The sequence below is a fragment of the Platalea leucorodia genome, assembly GCF_965183815.1.
Source record: "Platalea leucorodia genome assembly, chromosome: 5".
Lineage (NCBI taxonomy): Eukaryota > Metazoa > Chordata > Aves > Pelecaniformes > Threskiornithidae > Platalea > Platalea leucorodia.
Genome location: NC_138827.1, coordinates 81,769,686 through 81,790,777, shown reverse-complemented (window position 1 = coordinate 81,790,777; position 21,092 = coordinate 81,769,686). Strand labels below are relative to the sequence as shown.

The 21,092-nt window shown below is 35.8% G+C and overlaps 1 protein-coding gene across 15 annotated transcripts in view; it reads right to left on the bottom strand.

Moving 5' to 3' along the window:
• Positions 1-7,843: 7,843 nt before the first annotated feature.
• The window catches only part of LOC309590419 (sodium channel protein type 2 subunit alpha), a gene marked incomplete at both ends in the record, with an annotated part of 61,443 nt that continues 48,194 nt past the window's right edge, over positions 7,844-21,092 (bottom strand). For all 15 annotated transcript variants that reach the window (XM_082311569.1, XM_082311571.1, XM_082311567.1 and 12 more), the window contains 7 exons: positions 7,844-9,036; positions 9,946-10,216; positions 11,346-11,470; positions 13,165-13,306; positions 14,569-14,622; positions 17,804-18,085; positions 20,051-20,173. In XM_082311569.1, coding sequence (XP_082167695.1) covers positions 7,844-9,036; positions 9,946-10,216; positions 11,346-11,470; positions 13,165-13,306; positions 14,569-14,622; positions 17,804-18,085; positions 20,051-20,173 — 2,190 coding nt within the window. The remainder of the gene's footprint in view (positions 9,037-9,945; positions 10,217-11,345; positions 11,471-13,164; positions 13,307-14,568; positions 14,623-17,803; positions 18,086-20,050; positions 20,174-21,092) is intronic.

Sequence of the window (21,092 nt, the reverse complement as noted above, 5' to 3'; positions counted from 1 at the left end):
AGCATCAGTGACCTAGAAAATATAGAAGTACCATTTTACTGTAAAATATTTACAATCTCTAGCTTCAGTTAGACAAATTCTGCAGAATGATGAAATGGGAGTAGCCATGCTAGTAAACTGCGTTGTCTTCCAAAATTGTCGGTTTCATATTTTAATCTGAAGTACAACAAGGACCATTCTTGTATATACATACAATCTGTGAAATAGAAGTAGAATGGTTAGAACAAGAAATACAGGCTTGCAAAATCGCTTTGAAAATTTTCTAGCCCAGCCATCAAATTGCCCTGCCTGCTCCATTGACAATTAAATACCATAAATCACCTGGATAAAAAACATTACTTCTTCTGGGCAAGTATTCTGAGACTAAGAAAACAGGGGGGGGCTTTGTATTTTAGTTACCTACTAAGTTTTAGGACTTGTTCTCACATGTCAATCATGAAGACATACAAGGTGTCAACATCAGAGTTCTGATGAATTCAGATCATGGTATGCAAAAATAATCATGCTGTGTCTGGGAACTGAGAATTCCCCTATAGGGCTGTCCACTGGAGTCCAAGTACCCCGTAAGGCTCTTCGCACTCAGTATGTATTTCCATGTATATGGCCAGCGAGTGGGATGTTCCCTCATGTCCCCATTTGGAACTCTTGAAATTCTTCTGCTGTGTATCAGAAACCCAGAGGGCATGAGCAGAGGATGCAGGTAATTTAAATACCACTGCTGCCTTTCCGCATTTCCTAGTGCACAACTTGGATGAACCAGATAATTTGTTCCCGTTCTTTGGAAGAAAAGAAAAAAAAAAAAAAAGAAGAAAGTGTGCTAAATAGAGCAGTTACAGGTTTTTATGTCTAAAACATATAAAATTGAAAATACACATGTAAATTAAGCATTTAAAAATATAGACTCTGGGTTAAAATGCTGCATTATGAAACTAAGATAACAGTAAAATAAAAATCATTGCTTGTCCTCATTTCTGCACAAACTCTGCAACACATGAATTAAGGATGTGCCTGGTGCAGATGGGAGATGTTAGTAACATCCTTTCTACACAGCGCACATTCATGGAAGTAGCATATGCTCTGCCAGTTTTGTCCCTTGTCACTTTCAGCGTCTGAAAAGAATGTGCTGTTCCCTGGTGCCTGGAGTTGCAGTAGCAAAATCCCGTCCAAAGAATAAATGATACCTATGATGTGTGTCCCACATGTTCGGATCTGACTATGCCAATTACAGCTACCATCCCTTTTTTCTTCAGTGTCTTCTTGTGCTTATGTATTTCATTTAATGTTTCTTAGTTGAGAGAGAGAATTTATACAGCTTTCCCATTGCATACTTTCACATGCTTCTCACATCTTTCTGTGCTTATTTGCATGAAGAGGTAGGATAAGGCCTTTGGTATTCAGCAGAGACAAAAAGCTGTTATTTTTTCTGGGTCAATCAATTTCCTTCCTTAGATCAGAGCTGGGATCTCTGAAGTGTACACCAGAACTGAGCTTCCTGCAGAGTCGTAAAATTAGACCCATCACTGTCATCCCCCTGTAATAGCAACAAGAGAAAAAATGTGAAGAAGAGTAAATTTTTGTGGCTGTTGAACTCAGTCGATCTGTTCCCGTTCTCTGGGAAACAAACTCATAATACAACCACTTACAGCGTTTGTATGACATAATTAAAAAAAACCTGTGCGTGTTATCTTTGAATATAGCTGCTATTATATGCCATGTTGTTAAACTACTTCTTTTGGTTTGCTGGATTTGATATCGCTGCATTAGACTGAGGGAAAAAAAACCAGCATGACCCACTTTGATTTAGGATGGCCGATTTCACTCATTAAGACTGTACTTTGCTTGTACTTTGCTGTAAGCACATACCTGGGGCTATGCCTTCTGAAGGCAAACCCGACTTTTCTACATTAGGAGGCTGGTGGGGCAGAGTGTGATCCAGGTACAGGCTGTAAGGGTTTTAGTATAGAGTAAATAACTCTCTGATACTGAAATTCTCATGAGAGGCTTATGGTTTCATAAAAAAACAGGAACGCCGTGTAAGGTCTGGTAAATGTTTTTTGTATTTTTTATATGGATTTCCTATAAGAGCGAAGAATACCTTTTAGGGCTGATACCATTTTTCCCCTTACCCTTTAATGCAGGTTATGAGAAAAAACATTAAATGGCTTTTATTATACAGGAAAGGTACTTGAAGTGTAGAATGCTTGGGAACGGATGCCTGCTTTACTGCTATAAATTGTTCATGATATGTCTTTTCTTATATGCATCAAACATAGCACTTGCTGCAGAGATGCATGTGATTTGTCTTCTCTCCTGAGAGATGGTAATTGGCTTCAGTTTACTTAGGCTGCTGCAGTACAATTTATTTTCTTAGCTTAGCTGAGGCTCATGTTGCAGCATGTTTTCTTCTATTAGGGTGAAGTATTTAATTTGTAAAGTGGTGGAGAGTATGCGTTGCGTTGCAAAGACAAAGCACGTCCCTGCTCTGTGGTGTTTAGTGGAAACAGGTCACAGCACTCCACCATCCCCCTTTACCTTATCCTATCTTGTTATTAAATTGTACATGAGCTAATCATGATCTTTTAGAAAACATCCATTGTAACTAGCTCAGTAATTTGAACACATGACTAATGAACTGTGGTTACTATTTGCTTTGTCTGTTTATAGTGAAGTATTTCTGTGGTTTTCAGCCTCAGTCACATGGTGTTATTTCTCTTTTCTGAGTCTTATCTCTGGATAATCAAACATTCTTCAAACAGGCAACAAATAGAAAATAATGAAAACTTATTTTAAGTATAAGGTTTTGTTGTTAGTTCAGTGATCTCTTTTCCTGCTCAAATTTCTTTATGTTTTTTCAAATTTATCTATCTGGATGAAGAATTAAAGAGATGAACATAAAAATTACAACAAATGGCACTTCAAGGCAGTTAAGCTCTTCAATGTAAAAATATTCACACAATTGTAACAATTCATGTAGCAATAATAATGATGTAACATGTAAGTCAGATACTGGAGATGAACCCTCTTGAGTGAGGGCTTTCTTGATTTTATTAATTCCTATCGTAATTTTACCTTCTAAATGATTGGCTTTTTTTTTCCTCAAAAAAGTACAGTACGCAATTCATAATGGACTAAGAAGTGCTGAGTACTCAGTTTCCTTTAATGGATTAATGAATTCCACGGTAAATACATTTGACTGCCGGGGTTCCTAACTTGCTATAATGGCAGTCCCAGTTATCGTTATTGTGGCCAGTCTGCTCCTTCTTGGAAGAACTTGTTTGGTTTGGGTTTTTTTTTTGTTTGGTTGGTTGTTTTTTTGCCACCACATGCTGAGCTTTCCTCCTTTGCTCCTTTGGTAATATTACTTCAGTGCTGAATTAACTTCAGTTAATTCTGCAAGCTCATTACTCTTTTATGACTGTGCACATGTTAGTACTGCTGCATTAGCTCATGTGAGGCATTAGGACTTCTGGGAACACTTCCTTGGGAACAGCATTAAGCTGTGCTGCCCTGTGAATTAATTTGCAATGTACTGAATAAGAATATGTCTCCTTTCTGGGCATCCATGTGGAAATTTTTTAATCTAAAAACTCATTAAATAAAAGCAGTGAGTAATGAACTTACAGTATGAGAGTGACCTGCCTCTACTGTCAGCATTACTAATACTCTCATTTTGGCAATACGTGACAGGTAAGAGGTTTAATACATAGTGGAAGGCATTTTGTCTGTGGTTGGAAACACTGAAAATTCCCCTGTTCATGCACATGGATCAGTATAGTCATACAACAAGGATCTTAGGAGCCAATAAGGGATCCTCCTTTGCTGACTGGAAACTGTGGAGGAGGACTACAAGCACAATGTAGTAGGAATGTAACACCATGCTTGACTGGGATAACCATCACTACTGGCTTTCCTAGTAGCATGTAGGGAGTTCTTTCAAGTGGCATTTCTGTTCAAATGCTCTGGAAGCATAGGAGAGGAGTGTGTAACGTGAGATTTAAACTATACAAACTCTATTGATTTCTGTGGAAAAAGGAATAGGTAGAAGGGAAGAGGAAGTTCACAGAAGCAGCAAAAGGTAACTAGGAGGACGTACGTGGCCTCAAAGCAGTGAGCCGGTTTCCAGCCCAGGTTAAACCAAGACCCTCAGCCATTCCTGCTGGTCCAGGCCAAAAGCACTGTCAATGTTTTCCTACATACAGTGCTTGGTAATGAAGCTGGGTACAGTAATCTTACTTTTACAGAGTGCTGTAAGAGACTCCAGGTTCCTGCAAATGAACGATGAACTGTCATTCCTCATCCGAACACTTGCCAACCTGTTCACAAAGCAGAAGTTCTGCAGATTTTATGTGCTGTTTTGAGCGGGTAGTAAGAAAAGGTATGAGTACAAAGCAATTGTTAGATGTGAAGTCAGGGACCAAAGAAGCAGAAGAGCTCCAAAAATCTCTGGAAGTAAATTGAATCATTTATGAGGTTGGATAAGGTAGTCAGAGGAGTGGTGGAATAAATAATGTACATAACTGACTTCAAGGATTTACATATTGACATTAAGACCATGTGATTAGAGGATTCTCTAATTTGGGCCTGGAGGCCAGGTACTTGTAAGGATGCCCAGACAACTGTGGAAGGCCATGTCTTGAGCTTTAACCCTGTATTCTAAGAGGGCCAGGGACCAGCTCCAGGAACTAACGGTATGAGCAGGCTAGACAATTCTGTGTGTTCTTGGTAAGGCATTTTTTCTGGTGCAGGTAAAGCCATTCCTGTAAGCAAATATGACTTCCCTATTGCATGGTACACCAACTCAGAGACTCTGCTGCAGTGACTGCTGATGCTCATCATACTAGAGATCTTAATAGATTGTAGTGTTAGAATATTCCATCAGTTATTTCATGGCTATCCAAGCAATTTAATATTTGGCCAAAATATGGCTAGTATGGCATAATATCCACAGATGAAGAAAACACTGAAAACATGCCAGCGAGAAAACTCCAGGAATATTCTACTTACTGCTAATTTTGAAATATAATATTTAAATTCAATAAGATAATATTGTGTTTCAATGTACTATATCTTTCTGCCCTTGAACAGCATGAAGACATCCATTGTAAGTCAGAAGTTACTGTGTGACCTCCGGATATTATGGCTATGAACACTGCTTAACACAGCTGAATTTCAGTGTGGTCCCTTTCTTGTGAGATCAAGTGAAATGGTATTTATTAATTTTGAGAATTACTGGAATAAAAAGAATCACTGTACAATTAAAAACAACTTCTATCTGTTTGCAATGAGACCTTTGGCTGAACGTTATACAGGACCAAACAGAGGAACTTTGTTGGAGAGTTTGTTTGCATATTTAAGGCTCATAAAGTGTGGGCAGCTTTGGTAGCAGCAATGTGGCAAACTAAAACAATACCTTAGATACTGAGCAGTGCCTTTATGGTTCGGAAGCGCTCTTGAGGTTTGACAGAAAGGCTGTTGGGGCAGAATGTGTAGATGTCCCTTGTTATCCCCAGACAGTATGCTGGTGACAAAGAAGTAGAAATTAATGGGGTGTGGTCAAAGTTCTCAGATTTTTTTTTAAAATTGTTTTACATAAAAAAAGTTAAAATATGAAGAATAAGGTATTTAGCTCTAGTGATAAAGAAAGCATTCTTTATTTGTACCAAAACCAGTTTTTACCTTGCTTTAACCAAGAGAAAGACAGAGACAAAGAAAACCAAATACAATAAAAAATGAAATCTTTATTTTTTGGCTCATTTGTAATATTGTTTACATTGTTTATGATAATAACAATTTCCTGCATGCATTTCACCAACACATTACAAGTCAAAAGCATTTGTAAAAGAAATATTCTACATTTAATGTTAGCTTGTGTATGAAACACAAAATGTCCTGATGTCCTTGATTATACAAATGTGCCATTTTGTTCTTGGGAAATATTGTGGATCCTATTTGTACAAGTCTAGTGCAGCATGATTCAAAAAGAATAAGAATAGGCTATGTAAACAGACACTGCAAGATAGCAAGGATTTCATGAACAATGAGACTATCTTGAACTTCTGATGCAAACAGTGCTAGAAATTCGCACATTCCCCTAATACTTTCCTTGCTATGTCCTGTTACCAGATATAACTATTTGGAAACAAGCTGGGTTCCAGATTTACACAATTTACTTCACATTGAAATATATGCAAATATAATATTAAAACAAGATAGTCTACAAATACTCACTTTTTTTTCTCATAGTGTGATGATGCCAGTTTGAAATTACTGTGGTTAGAAAGTAAGCCAAGTGAATGAGGAAAGAAATATAAGAAACAGTGATCTAAACTTGAAGACACTTTTCTTATATACAAAACTGTTGCCAAATGGTATTTCTTTACATTATTTATATATGCTAACCACATTTCCAACAGGTTGAACAGTTTGCAATATGGCCTGTACAGTCTGATTCTACACCATATAGTAGCCACTTCAAATTTAAAATGCAAAACTAAAGAAGCTCATAAATAGCTGCAACCTATTGCTTAATGATTTGAAAGAATGAGGTCTGGTTGGACAATTTGATTCACTTCACCACTGACACATGGCTTCCTATAGTGGAGACTGGGGACAGTGGAAGGAGCAAGGTACATCAGCAAAAGCATTGACATGCATCAGTGATACTCTCCAAACTGTCTATAATGACACAGAATACAGCACGTCCTGTTGAGCTCTTGCAAATTACCCATACTGTGGTACATATCTGATGCAATTTAATGTGGCAAAGCCATTTAATTCTATGCTCAAATATGCACGACAGTATACCGTTAATATTTACGTGGAAAAGGGTATTTTATTGATTCATTGGATGTTGGCCATAATGAGAGAAGACAGTAATTAAAGAACAGTCTAGGAAAAAATTTGAGCTGTTTAAAAAAAAAGAAAACAAAAGAATTCCCAGGTATATTTTGGTGAAGCTATTTTTCCAGTGCAGAAACACCACAATATTTTTTAAGCTGTGAATATTTTAACAAAAAAAAGAACTTGTTCATGTTTAATGATTTGCATAAAAATAAGTCATTGCAGATTCCTGTAAATTAGCGGAGACTTTCCAGGCACATTAATCTGGATGCACATAATCTGGATGCAGCCATACAAGTAGTCAGAACGCCTCAAATTTAAGAGCAACCCTGAAACATTGAAGTTCTTATAATCTTTAGCTTTGTGCAATGTCATATTTTTATTTACGTATGATTGACAAGTGCAGCATGCCTATGCAGATCACTTCTATCTGTACATTATAGAGATTCTGAGAGTAGAACACCTGGTCCTCATACCTCTTTCCCCAACATAAAACCTATTACAAAAATAGTCACATATAATAGTAAACAACTTGTGAATTAAAAAATGATAAATACACTAATACTGATTTTGTAAAAATATGACAAATGTAGCAGTTGCATTACAAACAGTGAAGAGAATTACTGTTCTACATGTTTTGCAGTACGTGAAACAAAAAAGTATCGCTTTGCACTCATTTCATGCTCCGTGTTCTCTGTGGAGCCACTTTTTCCCCTCATTCTTAGCAGTGTCAGCTGTAGTGAAAACAGTAACCTCTTGTCAAGTTTGTTACCCCGATTCACAGGGTCAGTTTGATGATAAAGGTTCACTGTTTTGTTATAGGCACTGACCTTAAGTATATATATCATGTATATATACGCACACACACGCGCGCGCACACACACACACACATATATATGTGTAAAAACTGTCAGTTTGGCATAAATCTCCTGCAGGAGTCCAGTTGATGCTTCATTCTCAAAGACTGTAAACAAGTTGTCCCACAAGCAGAATTCTTAGATCTTTATTTTTTATTTTCCCTGACATCTTTACCTTTGTAGTTCTTTTCTGCTTTATCTTTTTCATATTTTTCTTTGTCTGGCTTTGTTACACTGTCATAAGAAGGTGGGGAAGTTGTAGAGGAACTCTCATCCGTTTTTTCTGGAGTGGAGTTCCCATTTAGTTTATCAATAATTATCTCCTTTATAACTGGTCCATCTCCTTCTTTGTTTTTATTTCTGTTATATATACTAGACACTTTTTTAACTTTTTGCCTTAAAAGGTAATGCCTGTAAGCACGCTGAATAATGACAGCAGATACTTCCTCCTGTTTTCGCTTTAATGTGGTTGTAATTGGTTCATAGGAGACCTTTGAAGGATTGGCTGCCATAAACCGATCTTCCATCTGTATTCTGAGGGCATCCATCTCCCCACTTTCCCCCAAAACACGCTTTGTGAAAGCAAACAAGATGTCAAGGCAGTGAATTCTGTCACCGCTTACCATGGGCAGATCCATTGCAATAAGCTGGACTTTGTTTGGTTTTGCTATAAGAAGAGGAGGATCTAACGAAGCTGCAAAATCTGATAGCTTACTGTATTCTATGAATTGTGTTGCATCAGGATCAAACTTCTCCCAGACTTCATAGAACATCTCAAAGTCATCCTCACTCAAGGGTTCAGCGCTTTCTTCAGTAGCAACACTGAAGTTCTCCAAAATCACAGCAATGTACATGTTCACCACTACCAGAAATGATATGATAATGTAGCTGACAAAGAAGAAAATCCCAACGGAAGGGTTGCCGCAGTCGCCTTTCACAGAGCTCCCCGGATGATCTTTTTGGGGGTCGCAGTCTGGCTCCCCGCTGTTAAGAATTGGGGCTAGCAAACCATCCCAGCCAGCAGATGTGGTAATTTGAAACAGGCAGATCATGCTGTTGCCAAACGTTTCAAAGTTGAACATGTCATCAATCCCAACTTCCCTCTTAACGTAGGCAAAGTTGGACATGCCAAATATCGCATAGATAAACATGACCAGGAAGAGCAGCAGGCCAATGTTGAACAAAGCCGGAAGAGACATCATCAACGCAAAAAGCAGAGTGCGGATTCCCTTAGCGCCTTTAATGAGACGCAGGATTCGACCGATTCTGGCAAGTCGGATGACTCTGAATAGTGTGGGGGACACAAAATATTTCTCAATCATCTCAGCTAAGAACATACCTAAAAAGAAAAAGTGTATATTTAAAATATAATTTTAAATTTATTCATTCATTACCTATAGAAAGTTTTATTTATTGCTGTCTCCAAAATAATCTATATAGGGAGTCTATGTTACAGCAAGACATCATACAAGTTATTACGTTTTATTGAAAGGTGTTATTAAGGTGAAAGCACCTTCCTCATGTTGAAATGCTATCTAGGAGAAGGGAAATAAGTAAAAGAAAGAAGACTGCTTATGGCAAGGTAGCTAGTGTCTGTCTAAGCTATCAGTTATTCTTAAACCAGCCTGGAAAGAGAAATCTGTCTTAAATATAATTAGTTCTAGAAGCTGAGCCTATTACCACTGTCTTTTATGAAGGACTATATTGGCTTAATTTCTGCAAATTAGTGATTTTTTTTTTACCTGAGGATCTACACTGTATCAGCACAGCCTCTCTCAGGTGTATCACTCTTTAAGACTTAAGTTTTGTCACACAACTAATTTACACCTCGGACAGTCATTAACTTTTAGTTGACAGAAATCTAGATATTCACCAAGACCTTAGTTAGCAAAAGCAATTAAAAATCTCACCCCCTTCACATACTTTTCAGTTTTAGTACTGCAAGTAAATTTGTGGTTAGTTCGCATATACCACTAAACATTCCTTTTTACATTTGTACATGTTAATCTAATGTGCCAAATAGTTCCTTTATATCTTTTGAGGTGGATGATAACAGTAAATGTAAAGGGAGAGATAAAAATCTTACATGCAACGTTTCATACATTGTATGCTATAAAGTATGAAGATCTGAATCAACATGTAAGTCATATAGGAAACAGAAAATTTCATATTCAGTATCATAACATTCTTGAAACAAATGTTCCCTTTTCCTTCCACTAGTTCTTTCTTGAAAGGGAATTGCTCTTACCTACTATGGAGAGAATCACAACCACAAAATCAAAAATATTCCAGCCTATAGTGAAGTAGTAATGGCGAAGTGAAATCAATTTCAGGACACATTCTCCAGTGAAAAGAATAATGAACACAAGGTTGATCCGGGATAAAATTGTTTCCATTTCTTTACTCTGGTCATCTGTTTCTACCATCATTGTGACCATGTTAAGGCAGATAAGTATCATGATGCTGATGTCAAATACTTGTTTAGTTACAAAATCAAAGACCATGCCTTGGAATTTGTTCTGCAAAAACAAAGATGGAATACAGTTTATACTCTGAAAAATTTTTGTCTTTACAAATGCCAAATGGGAAAGCAAGTCCCTACAAGATTTAGGAGTGCAGAGCAAGACCCATTCACAATAAATCTGTTAATATACACCAAACCCATGCTGGTTTGTGTCTCATCCTGTTGGAGTGGATCAAGAAGTGTACCACTGTTGGCTGAAGGGATGGGAAGGGAAACAATGCAATAATAATAGTAATAACATTGACAATTGATATTATTGGTGTAAAAAGGGTGGTATAACTCGATACCCAGCAAGAATACCACCCAAAGAGAAACTCATTTTCTTATCTTTATTCTTAGCTGGTTTTAGAATACTAACGCTCGGAGATGTCTCTCTTTTCCTTAAACTAATTGTGCTTGGTGAGATCGTTGGACCACTGAAAGTGCATGTCTCAAACACACCATGACTGCATGACTGCAATATCCTAGTTTTCCTTCAGTACTTAGCTAAATGTTTATTGCCATGTGTCTCTCCTTAGAAAGACTGTTTTTAACCACTCGGTGCATAAGGTGCAACAAGTATTTTATTTTTTTCAACCACTGTAGGAGTTCAGTAAATAACAGAGTAGTTTCTTATCTTAGAGACAAATTTATCCTAGTTTATGCTTTACTCCCCAGGGCATTCTTTTATTCTGTAAGATTATCTGCATCTGTCTTTTTCTTTCACATTAGGTGACCACTGCCCCCTTCTGTCTTCAGCAGCAAGGGCCAGTGCATCCCCATTTCCTACAAATTCTCTGGGCGGAGAAAAAACAGCAAATGAAGTTTATCTGTGGGTAACAAGAACCAATAAATGATCCAATCAACTGTACTTTTCTAGGATTTAGGCAGGGAATTATGAAATTCATCACATTAACCTTATTCAATCCTACAGTTCATACTTCAGAGTGTATGTATGTTTCTAAATGAAACATGGACTATCTAGTCCACTGATCTAAAAAAAAAGGGGGACAAATTCTATCTTTACAAGAAAATAAATGGAAAAAATATTTTCTTTCCAGACATATAACCTTTTCTCATTGGCTAAAATCATATTCCCAAATGAGTATTTAATATTAGAGGTATTAAAGTCAAATCACTCTTACCACTGGCCTCGGTATAGGTTTCTGTGGCTTTTTGGATCCCAGTTTTTTCATTGCATTGTAATATTTCTTCTGTTCTTCTGTCATAAATATATCCTGACCTCCAAAGTAAAGAAATAATATCAAAGCTGATTACTATCATGTCCACACATAAAACTAACTACAGCATATCTCTCTGTAATATAATATTACAGTTATATTTGATTTATATAACAAAAGTGATTTTTTTCAGGTATTTATAGTGTGGATGCTCGTATGCATTCCTAATTTACAAAAATCCCCCTTACTAGTGCCTTGTCAGGCTGACAGTTGAATTTTTCCAGTGTCTTCATGCTCACTCTTGCTGATATGGCTAAAATGGTTCTTACTATACTGATGCTGTTAAATAACTTGCTGATTAGGATATGTTTAGTGCATAGGACCCCGAATGGTGCCTTACATGTCCTAAATTCTAGATAGACTTCTAGGATTACAGCTAGCCAGGTCTAAAAGTGGGGTAACTTTGAGGGACCAGTTGTGTCAAGGGAGAGTATTTGGGTCTAATCTGAGGGGTTTAATGACAGCAAAAAAGATCACCTTTGATACAAACTTAAGAAAAGTAATCCAAATCATGCCATAGCAAATTCTTAATTAAAACACCATTGGAACCTTGACTAACTCAAATTAGCCTTTATTTGCAGATGGAAATGCTGCCAGTCAGATATGCAACTGACTGACTGAATTTCAGTATAAAATAAATTGTGCTTATTGATGAGTCTGAACTAAGTCAGATGGAAACCCAATGTCAAAGTCACTGTCTGCTAAACTGGATATCAAAGCCCAAAGCATGGCATAATTGATAGAAACTGAGGAAGTAGCCCCAGATGCGTTTACGGCTCTTTTAAGAAGCTAAAGAATATTTTCACAAGTAAAAATTTCTGTCGTTCACAATTGATGTTTACCATAGATTCTGTTTGGAACTGCTGCTTTTTATTTTGTGATCGGATAAAGCCAGGTCATATGAAACTGCTTTTTCACAGCATACAAAGATTTAGAATGATCCTGAGGTTCTAGTTCTTTTTGCAGTTGAAGGCTAAGAATTGTGAGGCTTCAAAATATTTTAAATGTGATTATTTGTACTTTTAAAGTTATTTTAAGTAAAACTATATGCATTATCAATATAATTCTTTTAAAAATACTTGTATGTCAAATGTATACAGAAAAAAACATCCTTCCTTTTATACCATTGCTTTATTACTGCTAATAAATTATAGATTGTATTTGTGTCTAGCAAGTTCATTTCATTTCTCATAAAAGTGTTAGAAAAATAGAGCTCTTTTGTACACATTTTTACTTTTGTCTTTAAGCCTAATTGTGTGAGGTTTATTGGACTCACTCTTTACCCACTGTTTAACCAGTCTGCAGAACTATTATCTATTGTATGAACACAGTGCGATATTGTATCTTCATTAAGTGCCAACAGTTTATAAGATTAATTAAAATTAATTTATCATAATTCTTTAAAGTTAATTAAAAAAAGGAACTCTCCTATGGCAGATATTATTACATCTAATCAAAAGAATAATGCACATTCCCTTTTGCATCTCTTACACAATTTGCCAATTATTATGAACCGACTCATGATATGTCCCTCTTCACTTGTCAAAATGATGAAATGCAAAGGTCATATCGCATCCACAGACTTAACACAGATTATGTTTAAAAAAGAGACATTTTTATTCAAGGACTTGTAACAACTTCTGATTTTTATTAGCTTTACATAAATAAGTTATCAATTTATTATAGCTAATAATTTATAGCACTATGGAAATATTTTAAATACTTATCTTCTTTTTTTGTTGGTTGAAGTTGTCTATAATGACACCAATGAAAAGGTTCAAGGTAAAAAATGATCCAAATATGATAAAGATGACAAAATAAAGGTACATATACAAGTTGTCCTCATACTTAGGTTGATCTTCTACCTACAAAATATTATAAATTTTATTACTCATGAGAATACTAGATGTAAAAACCAATGTATATAATTTATGATAGCTATATGCTATCTCAGCTAGAAAAGCTATAAACTGCACTCAGTTATTAAAAAGACCCAACATGTCCATTCCAATCAATATTTGGAGAACTGGAAGCTTACAGAATGATTACTCATATGGAATTTAAAGTAAATGTGCACACACATATGTTTATGTATGTACATATACACAAAGTTCCTCGTACAGAAGGAAGAAGCAATGTGGGACTGAGAGCAGTCATTAGTACTTAAAATTTTAACAGCACAAATCTAAATATTTTATATCGTGTTCAGTATATTTTCATGCAACAGAATCAATCAATTTTACTATTGCCTACATCTCCCTGGAACTCTTTCGGTCTTACATGAGTGTTCTTACATCCAGCTAAGAACAGATGCTTTCAATAAATTTCTAGTGAGTACGTGTTTTGTGAAATGCAATAAATTGAGGCAAATTTCTAAGGAGAATTTTGTTAATGTCTCAATTCTTCCGGATTCCACATCTCAATGTCTGCATCTCTGGTGCACAATGTGCTAGAGTGTAGAAATGCTGAAGTTAATGAAACAGGATATATAGTACTCTGAGAGACAAATATCACTGTGTGATGACAGATATCACTAATGTGACTATAACCTAGGTTGTATAGAACCAGTTCACGCATCTGTGTTGCACTTTCTTGTGCAAGGTAAACATAGTTTTAGTTTTGTAGCCCAGATAAAATTCTAATCCCTAGAAAATTTAACAGATGGATCTTCAACCTTAAAATCTAATTGCACTTAAATAGCTAGATAACATAAGTGCTCAACCTAAAGAAACAATGAAATGCACAGTTACAAATTATAAAACAAGATTAATATATTCAATACATCATAATTCCATTATATAATCTTATATTAATTCATTCTCATGATTACCAAAGGAAGTGGTTAAAAAACCTCTTCTTTTTTTCATTAACGTTAACTTTTCCAAAAAAAGTCCAGTTAAGTTAATTTATTTGGCTAAACAGAAGGAAGTGGGATTAATTCTTTCCACTACAAATTCTAAGATTCATGAAGTTACATAAAAGTTCCTTTCTAGGCTAAATGTATCTGGAAAAAATATGTATTGGTGCTGATTATAATTCTTAATGTTATTGTATGTGTAGCTGTTTAAATTCTATACACTATATCAGAAAATAACCAGTGAATGATCTTTGAAAGTCTTAGACTTACATCTCGTGAATCAACAGCAGCATACATAATATCCATCCATCCTTTGAAAGTAGCCTAGAAATAAAATACAGTTGTTTATCTTCCCTATAAAAATTCATAATGTGGAAAATAACTAGGTCACAGCATTTTGACCTTAACTTTTAATAAAATCATATTTAAATTAATAAACCACATCTAATAACACAGGCATAATAAAATATTTTTCATAATACTAGGGTTTTTGTGAAATTATTTTTAGGTGTTCCAAAAATATTAAAAATTGGGCTCTGAAGGTCTCAGCAGGGGCACAGTGTTTGGAGCTGCAGATGCTCACTTTGCAGATCAAGAATGGTAGACTCAGATAGACATTAGTGCTGGACATGTTCAGGTAGAATCTACTAGAATCACTCATGGTGACAGCCATTTTATCAAGTTTACAGCATGAATTGATGGAGTCAGTAATACAACTTCTGGACAGATACCGACATGCTTCTGAATGTTGTTGCGATGGCTAAACTGCCGTGGTATTTTTAGAAACGTTTTAATCCCACATAACTAAAAGGAACAGACTCTGTTCATAATCAAAATATACAATGGTTCTTGAGGGATAAGATTTAAAGACCAAGAAGTGAACTCTGAAAGAGCTGTGATTAGCTTTTATAAAACTTTGGGCTGAGTTCCTATAGAGACTTTGTCTAGGTAGACTAAAGAGTAAAAAAGATCTGCCATCATTGCTCTAGGGAGGTGATTTTCATGGACATGGAATGTCCGCTTTCTGAGGAACACCAAAGGGTTGGTGTGACATGATAGTTGAAGGTGTGAACGCCTGCTCGCTAGCCAAATTTTTCAAGCTTACTCACAATAACGAAAAAAAAAGAGCTAAAAAGCCTGTGAAATGAACAGATAAAGAGCATCTCTCCTGAGGAGATTCAGGAGAGCAACCATCCCAAGGAGTATATTTGCATCTGTGCTTGCTAGAAGTGAGCTCTGGTACTTTGGTACAGCTGCTAGTTTTCACAGCAGAAAACCTGCACTCCAGGAGTGTTCATATCCTCTTGAATCTTGCAGTGCAATACAAATCTACTAAGAAGTTATGCTTGGAGCCAGGCTTCATAGATCTTTCTGGCTCAGTTGACAATTGCCAGCTATTATTTGGTGCACTTTGCATAGCACCATTAGAAGAGGAGCAGAGTTTGATAGGAGCAATAAATACGGAAGAGTGGAGAGAGAATGTTAATGGAGACAATCAGCTTAAGAGGTGACATGATACATGCTCAAGGATCCCTTAATCTCTGCAGGAGAAGTAAAGGGTGGAAGAGAATATTTGAAAAGGAAAATAATGAAAAATCAGAACAAAAAGAAATAAGAGAAGAAGAACGAAAGGTCCACAGTAGTGATGTAGTAATTAAAGACCAATACTGTCTGGATGGGTGACACGGATGGCATTCAGGCACAGCTTCAAGAGACTAGAAATTTTCCTTACACATCTTCAGAGGCAAGTATTGGTAATAAGATGGTTGGTTTACTTTAATCTCTCGTACAAGGATAGCAATGAGATTGAAAGTCAGACAATTAGAATCATCATTCAATACTACTACTCAGCACATGAGAGTCACATTGCCTTTAAAGGCAAAACATTTTAAGCCAGGTAGTTAATTTGGGTATCAAGGTCAGCTAGGGATACTGCTCCAGAATAAAAGGGACAAGCATGTCATTCTTAGATAACTTGGTGATACCAGAGCAGTAACAATCCCGTGACATTTCTGACATCTTTTCATAGAGTGAAGCTGTATGCCAAGTTAGAGACAAGTGGTTCTATAGAGCTCAATCATCTAAGCACAATTGCTTGCTTTCTTGCTTGTGTTTTGGGTCAGATATCAGCTATCAGAAGCTCCATTCTAAACCAAGGAGCCTGTAAAGAGCTAAGGTCTTTATTTCTCTGGCATAAGTAAAGGGTAAGCTCAGTACCTAGAACAAAGAGGTTTCTGTATCACAGTGCATAGGAAAAAGACTTCAAGAGGAAATACAATTTACACACTTCATATAAGTAGCAGTAATTAATAGAATGAATATGCTATGCAACACAATAACATCTAATACTTCACAAGTATAATACTATAAGCAACATAATATTTATTTAGTATATTATAATGACTCTTTAACAAGCATTAATGGAATATGGTAGTTATAAATCATGAGTATTTTTTGTGATAAAATATTTTACATTTTCCTATTTTACCCACAGTTTAATGTCTTTGTAGTTTCATGTGCTTCTTAATGAAATATATTTATTTTAATAGCAAGTGCTGTTTATCTGCAAACATCAAGAGAAAGTGTTATATGATTAATCAGACCTAATACTCAATTAGGATCTGTCTACCAGTAACTACACGTATTCTTCCTGTGGGCAGCTCCTACTTCTCTCAGAGGATTTCAGAAATCTTACACAAGTATTATCATAATAAAGAATTGGCTCCATGCTACATGAAACATTGGGTGCCCCAATCTCAGATCTTGCATTATTTATGTTTCCTTCCCTAAACCCACTTCCAGGTCTGGAAAATCAAGCCCTTATTAAACAAATATCTGCACTGGAGACAGCAGGTTGATATATTTTCGTTTTTACCATCTACCTTACAAACTGGTTCCTTAAATGAGTATAGAAATGAAGAAAAATCCACTCTACCTTGACCAGGCTGTTGACAAAAGAAAAATTATTTCACAGTGCCAAAAGTGCCTAGATTAATGGTTTTTGACTGTGAAAGATGTTGCAGTGGATGTGTAATTATACCTAGGAACAGATTATGTGGGAGGCATTGGCGGTAGTTGCTCACTTCAGACCAGACAGTCAGTTAGTATGTCTGCCCTCTTTTAAGCTGCTGTCTGCCCTCCTGTCTTAGAAGATAACTGAGCTCATAAAGGAGAGGAGAGACCTTTGTAATAATTAGAGGAACCTCTGAGCCTTGTCCACCATGGCTGAAGTTTATGTTGTGCACCACTAAAAAGATTCTTGTACCTTTTTCACTTGTTATTTTCACATTATTATCATCATGATGAGACTGCATTCCTTAGCCTTGGAATGGAAAGTTACTCTACTATCATTAATACAAAAATTACAGGTAACAATGCAATAGAGTTGTGTAAGCTGTACATCATTGCTAAGAAGAAATCATTCCTCTACCTAACAGTCTTAACTTGCCCATTTTTCCTAGACTTCTTTAAAAAACACAAAACCAAAATATATAAATTTACTTACTACTTGAAGCAGAGCAAGATATCCAGCTCCTACATTATCAAAGTTTACTTTCACATTTTTCCATCGGGCACTTTGATTGTTTTTTATGAGTTCCTCACACTGAGTGTAATTGTTGACATCACTGACATCAAACATCTCACCAGTTGTGGTGTTGACACAGTGATAGAATTTGCCAGCAAACAGATTTACTCCCATGATGCTGAAGATGAGCCAGAATATAAGACAAACCAGCAATACATTCATGATAGATGGAATTGCTCCTACAAGGGCATTTACAACCACCTAGTGTACAAATTAGACAAAATAGCCACTTAGTTTATGAACAGAAAAATAAAAATACTTCAAAAATGTTAAAACAGTATTAATATGGAATGGACAGTTAAAATATTACATTAAAAATTTAAGAGGAAAACATTATTTAAGGTTCAATAAAATAACTAATGAGATTGCAAAAAGCAAAAAATAAAATTACATGGAAACCAAGACAATGCAAAAGTATGAAAAAACCTCCGAAAGCAAAAGAAAACCTGTTAGTAGCAAGATGGATTCTTAGAATTTGTGTGCTCTAGAGAAAAAGAGAGAAATAAATGTTAAATTCCAACAATACAAATCAAAATCTATAAATAGAAAATAAATCCAGAAAAGATCAAAGAATGATGATGTGGAAGACTGAATAAAAATGTCTGCATGTAAAATTATCATTACTAATGACTTTTTTCTCAGAAACTTTATGTATATATTGGCAACAGTGTACTTTACCATCTACATACAACGTAACATATTTAAGTACATCTTATTTAGTTTTTATTAACAGCATCTGCTGTTAAGTCTTGGTTTTAAATTGCCTGGCTCACTACAGTTGCTCTTACACTTATCCATTAGGGTTTTTTTTAATTGGCTGCATTTAATACAATTGAGCTATTCTATATGGGCAAGTGGCAGTAAAAGATAAGATGAAATCCCTTGACAGAAATTTTCTTTTACTTACTTATTGTGATTGAACTAAAAGAAAACTGCAGATACTCAGACAATAATTTTCTACCAAATCAGTAGACACTGCAGTAGGTTTTTGTGTCTGGGTTTGAAAATAGTAATATTTTTCAATGCACCATTTTGACTGAAAGTAGTCTAAGATCAATAGAGATTTTGCCCATTTATTAGATAGGGACTTATGTGTTGTTTGCAATGCAAGTCATGTAAAACATAGTGGTGATGGCAATATGCCACAGGACCCCCCCCCCCCCCCTACACTGGCTATTGTGGCCACCTGTAGAATATCAGCAGCCTCAAGGCAGACAGGAACCACACTATTTAGTTGGAAACTTAAGACCTATGACCAAACAATAAACACGTATTGCAGCATCTGGGTATTTTGAGGTGACAGATTAAAAGGAGATTTCTCAATAACATTACCATGTTAATTTTTTATGCATCATTTTTTCCAGGAAATAGCATAGCCTGCATTTTCAGCAGACAGCTTGTAATAGGTTTGTTGGGGTATTTTTGTCAGATTGGCAGAATATGAAAATAATAATTTCCTAAACAGGAAGGATTTAGCTGTGTAGGAGGAGAGGTAGATGCATTCATATGAAGTAAAGGACACTAGCTGAGAAAATTATTTCCCATCTCTCCCTTTCTGTACTTCCTACCCCATCCTTATTTCAGGTATCTGTTCAGAGAACCTTTCCCTAATACTACAGCATTTATTGTGAGATTTTTTTCTCCAGGCAGGAAACAGGGAGCCACAGGGAGGCTTTAGTTTCTGGTGTGCACTGTTGTCAACTTCTTCACCCTGTTTTGTTTTGTTTTGTTTTGTTTTATTTTCTAGCTAATGCTGTTCCATCTTGAACCACTGACAAACTAACAGAGAATAGAAGTTAGCTACAGAAATTTATAAAATAAAGTCTCAGCTAAACTGGAGGAAAAAACCCAACCCTCTGTTCTAAAATTTCTCACATCCTTTTACTTTTCTATATAGGTCCATAAATCAACAGAAATTTTAACAGTCAGGGGGCTGGAATAACACAACTATGCAGCAGTGAGCAGGCAAGTTTAATGAGGTCAAGGTCTAATCTCCAAATGTAAGATGTACACATATCTTGTGTATAAGGACATGTTGGAAGGCCTTTTTCCCACACATTTTTGTGTGCATTCTCATTCTGGAGTTCTTTGCAGAAGGCATGAGTGTCACACCTCTGCAGTATTTTTTGTACGCGTACATCATTCAGACTCATTCATTTATCTCACCCTCATTCCTTCAAATCGTGACAAGGCTCTTAAAGGTCTTAAAGCTCTTAATGTCCGAAGCGATTTAATGGCACCAAGTTCAGAATAGCCCAAAGCATTGGCTATTAAACTAACCAATGAGACCTATAGAAATACAGAAAAAATATTATTATAAAAATTGTTCTATACTGTTTATTTAAAAAGAATACAGATTCAATCAACAGAAAGATCAATGGTGACAAATGGAAGAACAGCATTCTTGCTTATAGTGACATTGGAGGCCCAATCCCACAATTTTCATACTTGCTGGAAAGGCAAGAGGTCATATGAAGGCATGTTTGAAAAAGGAATATATGCTATTAAATGTCCATTATAGCTGGATAGGGTTTAACAGCAGATGGGAGCGCACTGTCGAAGGATACAATTTTCAGAAATATTTAAAGACAAAATAGCCATACTTTCAGTAACTTCATTAAGGTTCAACCTTCCAAGCAATATAAAATTCTGAATACATTAGGATAGTTTATTAACTACTGACAATATTATTAATATGTATAATCACTAATAAAATGCTAAATAATGTAGTGGTTAATTAGGTTTTGTTATAAATATTACTTCTAAGTCGAACACTTAGATCATAGCAACAACAGCCAGGGTATCTATGAAATAAATATTGACAGAGGTGGGACTTCCTCACTTGCCTGACAACACTCTCAATAATTTTTTTTTCTCTTCTAAGTATAGGAAAATATTATGGGATAGATATTAACAGATGCTAGCATTATAACAGTAAGTGCTTTATTATCTACAACTGTAGTGAGCTCCTGATTCACATTACTGGGATTTTATTACAAGCCAATCCACTTCAGGAAGGAGCAATTAATTTGCTTCTCCAATGGAGCTGAGTTTTAAACAGTGTTAATGTGAAAGAATTTAATTTACTTACTCTGAGCAGTTTTGGAGACAGGAGTGGGGAAATATCATACATTACTCATATTTTATTCAGTTCTACCACCAAAAGCATAGAAGGCACATAAATGAACACAGACATATTTCAGTCCTT